The sequence below is a fragment of the Elephantulus edwardii genome, unplaced genomic scaffold (genome assembly GCF_000299155.1).
Source record: "Elephantulus edwardii isolate Elephantulus edwardi_28Jun2011 unplaced genomic scaffold, EleEdw1.0 scaffold00472, whole genome shotgun sequence".
NCBI lineage: Eukaryota > Metazoa > Chordata > Mammalia > Macroscelidea > Macroscelididae > Elephantulus > Elephantulus edwardii.
The window spans coordinates 226,521-231,429 of NW_006400222.1; the positions used below are offsets into that span (position 1 = coordinate 226,521).

The window sequence follows — 4,909 nt, forward strand, 5'->3', positions numbered from 1 at the left end:
GAACAATCTCAATCTCTTCACCATCTATTATGATGCTGCCAATTGGCCCAGTGGTGAGAATCTTTGTTTTCTTTAATTGAGTCTCAATCCATACTGAAGACTGCAGACCCTGAAGACTGCAGACCCTGATCTTCCACAGCAAGTGCTTCAGGTCTTCCTCAATTTGAGCAAGCAGGTTTGTGTCATCTGCATAATGCAGATTGTTGATGATTCTTCCTCTAATCCTGATGCCACATTTCTCCTCAAAGAGCCCAGCCTCCGAGGTAACCTGTTCTACATAAAGATTGAAAAGGTATAGCGACAGGATACAGCCCTGGCATACACCCTTCCCAATTTTGAACCATGCAGTGTTTCCTTGCTCTGTTCTGACGACTGCCTCCTGGTCCTCAGATTCCCATTCTTCTCAGAGTCAGCCACAGTTTGTTAAGATCCACACATTCAAATGCCTTTGCATAGTCAATGAAACAAAGATAGACCTTCTTCTGGTACTCCTTGCTTTCAGCCAAGATCCATCTAACATTAGCTACAATATCCCTAGTATCACAGCCCCATCTAAATTCAGCCTGCACTTCTGGCAGTTCTCTTTTGAGACGTGCTGTTCCAGTCGTTTTTGGATAATCTTAAGCAAAATTTTGCTTGCATGGGATATTGATACTGTTTGATAATTTCCACACTCCGTGGCATCACCTTTCTTTGGAATGGAAAGAAATATAGATCTCTCGCAGTCAGTTGGCCAACTGGCTGTTCTCTAGATTTCTTGGCACAACATGGTGAGCACATCTAGGGCAGCATCTGTTAATTGAAATAGTCAACTGGTATACCATCAATTCCTGGGGCCATTTTCTTAGTCAATTCTTCCAAAGCAGGCTGCACTTGTTCCTTCATCACCACAGGCTCTTGCTCATATGTTGTTCATTAAATTCTTCTGTGTCTGCCAATTCTTTTTGGTATAATGACTCTCTATACTCTTTCCATCTTCTTTTAGTACTTGCAGGATCACTCAATATTCTGCTCAAAGCACACTTAAGTATTGCAACTCAAGGCTTGAATTTCCTCTTCAGTTCCTTGAACTTAAGAAATGCTGAGTGAGTTCAGCCTCTTTGATTTTCTGACTCCAGCTCTTTGCATATTTCATTATAATACTTTACTTTGTCTTGTCGCACAACCTTTTGAAATCTCCTGTTCAACTCCTTAATGTCTTGATTTCTTCCTTCTGCTAGTACACATAAAAAAAAAAATAAAATTTAAAAAAAAATAAAATAAAGAAAGGTATGCATCAGGGTTTCATCCTGTCTCCATATCTATTCAACTTGTATTCTGATCAGCATGGGAATTTTGACCTGCTCCATTTCCAACCTGGGCCAGTTCACCCCTCCTTAGGCAACCTGGTGGTCCCCTGTTCCCAGAGGTCACCATATTGACGCCAAACTAAGTGCGGACACCCGATTGTCATAGCTCACGACAGCCTAGAACGCCTGGACTCAAGCGATCCTCCAGCTTCAGCCTCCCGAGTAGCTGGGACTACAGGTACACGCCATCACACCCAGCTCAACTTGTATTCTGAACAAATCACTGGAGAAGTTGGACTTTATGAAGAGGAATGTGGCATCAGGATCAGACAATGACCCTCAGTAACCTGCCTTATACAGATGACACCGCCATGCTTGCTGAAAATGAGGACTACTTGAAGTGTTTGCTGCAGAAGATCAAAGACTGCAATATGGATTGCATCTAAACATCAAGAAAAATCCTCACCACTGGGCCAACAGGTAACATCATGATTATTGTTTTTGTTGTGTGCCTTTGAGTCAGAACTAACCCATGGCTGACCCTCCAGCAGGTTTTCAGAGGCTGTTAATTACACAGGAGTAGATTGTCCATCCTTTGCCTGTGAAGCAGTTGATGGATTCAAACCGTGTGCCTTAAGGACTGCAGTGCAGTTTCTTACCACCAGGCCACCAGAGTTCCCTAAGCTCATGATAGATGGAGAAAAGATTGAAATTGTCAATTATTTCCCTTTACTTGGCTCTATAATCCACAAAGGAAATCAAAAGCTGCATTACACTTGCATAATCTACTGTCAGGGCCTCTCTAAAGTGCTGAAGAGCAATGATGTCAGATTAAAGACTAAGGTACACCTCATCCAAGCCATGATCTCAATTACTTGCTATACATGTAAAACTTTGTCAATTAATAACTAACAAAGAATTGTTGCCTTTGAGTTGTGATCTTGGAGAAGAAGACTGAATATCCCATGGATTGGTAAGAGAACTAACAGGTGTGTTTTGGAGAAGGTGCAACCAGGGTGCTCCTTAGAGGCAAGGATGGCACAACTTCATCTCATACACTTTGGCCATATGGTTAGGAGAGGTCAGTCCCTGGAAAAATGCATCATGTCTGAAAGGTGGAAGGTCAGCAAAGGCAATCAAGAATCCTCAACAAGACAGACGAACACAGGAATTCTAACAGTGGCCTCAAACAGTAGAGATGGACAGGACAGGGTTCAGATTTGTGGTTCACAGGATCACTACAACAGTCCACTCGACAACACTTAACAAGAACAACAATGAACAAAGGCATCAGCTTAAAGATTAAGGTGCATTTTTGTTTCTCTGTCCAGCACAACAGCAAACTAGAAAAATGGCATCCTAGACCCTCTACAACTAAAACACTAAGAAACAAAGGTAACAGACAGGGATGGTAACTCTGTGGATGAAAATCTTTTCACTGGGGCTGATCTGGATGAATTAAAAAACCAAAGACACTTGATTAGAAGAGTGATGCTATGGGCCATCAAGTCAGAGCCAACTCATGGTTGGCCCTCCAGCTAGTTTTCAGAGGCTGTAATTCCCACAGGAGACTGCCCATTTTTTCTGCCATACAGATGTTGGTAGATTAAAATAACCTGCCTTTGTGTTGGCAGCAAAACTCCTTACCACTAGGCCACTAGAGAAGAAACAAGTTAATGAACAAATTAAGTCAGCTCAACATGAGTTGAAATTGACGACAGTAATTTTTTTCCACCTAGAATTCTTCACCAAGTCTTATCTGTTTATCACTCTTACTCTCTTCAGAGGGACTGTTCTTCCTATATCTTTTCTTCTGACTTTGACTAAAAAGCCAAGGTCAGAGCACTTCATGATAAACTGAAATACACTGATCACTTCAGAATGTGACTGCAGCACTGTCCACTCCAGCACATGAGGTCACCATGCTCGGAAACTGGTGGCCGTGTCAAGTGTGCTGCCCGCTGACACTTCTAAGGAATGGCACGGTCCACACAAAGGCAAGCAGGGAGGTGAGAAGAGACTGGCAGAAGGCCTGGAGGAAGTGCACGTTAGCACATTCTTCAAAAATCTGCTTCAGGGAAGGAAGTGTGGAGCCCAGGCCACTGTCTAGTCCCAGTGGAAGCTGGCAGGAAGCCCAGAGAGGAAATGAGGAGCGTGCTTCCTGTGCACCCCCTCACCAAGCCCACCTCCAGCATAGCAGCTCAGAGCACCAGCTGAGAGCTCAGGCACATCTCGACCCCAAGCTTACCCAGAAAAGCCACATTCACAGCCTTGGGCTTAGGTGCACACATGATGGACACAGCGGTGATGATGCCCAGTGTGCCCTCAGAGCCGATGAAGAGCTGCTTCAGGTCATAGCCCGTGTTGTCCTTCCGCAGGGACGTCAGACAGTTGAGGACCGTGCCATCGGCAAGAACCTGGGAAGGGGATGAGGGCACACGGCTGACAGAGGGTGCACCTCCCACATGGCACACCCTCCAGGGCAGTCTGGCCCAGCCTGCACTTATCTGAGAAAGGTGACAGCTGGCCCATCAGGATGAAAAGGACCATGTTTTAGATTAGAGCAGAGACCCCATCCACTGGGAGGAGAACAGACAGGGAGCTGAGAGCCACAGTGCCACCCATGCCTTGACTTGGGCAAGAACAGAATTTCCATCCCCGTGCAGAAGCCATCCCAGGGGAAACAGTGAAGGGTAGGGAGAGCAGATTGTGGGTACAGTCATTAAGGAATTTCTGATCATCACACAACAGGTGCGGCCCTGACCTGGGGCCTGAGTCTTATTAGCTGTTGCTTGGTACAGACTTAGAGAGAAAGCCCATGAGGAGAAAACAGGCTTAAAGGAAAAGAAGATTAAGTTCCCCTGACAGAAATGGAGGACCTGTGAAGCATGGGTGAGGGCAGTGATGGACCCTGCTATGTAGAGGTGAGAAGACTTATGCACTCCATGGTTCACGGGTGAGCTTACAAAGTGGCTCCAGGCCCTCCTGCCCTTCCTTCCCCATCCCTCCCCTGAGGTCTTTGACACCAACAGGTGGCAGGTGCCTGGTGAGCCTGGGTGGGCACCACAGCACCCAAGGGCAGGCACTATGTCAGTGAGCCCCACTGGAAGCCACGCTGAAACTCTACTCAGGTCTTGTCCCCACAGGAATCCAGATCACCGCGTCAGGGGCACAATTACCCCCCAGGCAGAAAGCTCCAGAAAAGGAGGCCTGCCCTTCCTAAGGGTATGGCCAGGTCCAGGCCACTGGCCTTCGCTGGTGCCTCCACAAGAGGTCACTCACCGCTTCCAGCCCCAGGACACTGCCGTGCAGAGAGCCATACCGCAGGAAACGCAGTCCGCCTGCATTGGTGGCCACGTTCCCTCCAATGTGGCAGCTTCCCTTGGCACCCAGGTCCAGGGGCATGATGAAGCCTTGGTCCTCCAAATACCGACCCAGGTCTTCAAGGATGCACCCAGCCTGACAAACCAGGACCCCTGCAAGGAGCACTCAGCTGACACACCAACCTCACAGGACACACTCACCTGATACACCAGACGACCTTACAGGACACACTCACCTGACACACCAGACCTAACAGGACACCTCGCACCTGATACACCAGACCTCACCTGACACAC

The 4,909-nt window shown here is 47.2% G+C and overlaps 2 protein-coding genes across 2 annotated transcripts in view; one reads left to right on the top strand and one right to left on the bottom strand.

Moving 5' to 3' along the window:
- The window catches only part of LOC102873636 (uncharacterized protein C9orf85-like), a 13,723-nt gene extending 12,070 nt beyond the window's left edge, over positions 1-1,653 (top strand). The window contains exons 2-3 of the mRNA XM_006902928.1: positions 1,456-1,555; positions 1,650-1,653. Coding sequence (XP_006902990.1) covers positions 1,456-1,555; positions 1,650-1,653 — 104 coding nt within the window. The remainder of the gene's footprint in view (positions 1-1,455; positions 1,556-1,649) is intronic.
- Positions 1-4,909, bottom strand: part of D2HGDH (D-2-hydroxyglutarate dehydrogenase) — a 37,803-nt gene that overhangs the window by 28,399 nt on the left and 4,495 nt on the right. Inside the window, exons 4-5 of the mRNA XM_006902932.1 lie at positions 4,572-4,765; positions 3,538-3,706 (exon numbers count right to left, since the gene is read on the bottom strand). Of these exons, the coding sequence (XP_006902994.1) occupies positions 3,538-3,706; positions 4,572-4,765 (363 nt within the window). The remainder of the gene's footprint in view (positions 1-3,537; positions 3,707-4,571; positions 4,766-4,909) is intronic.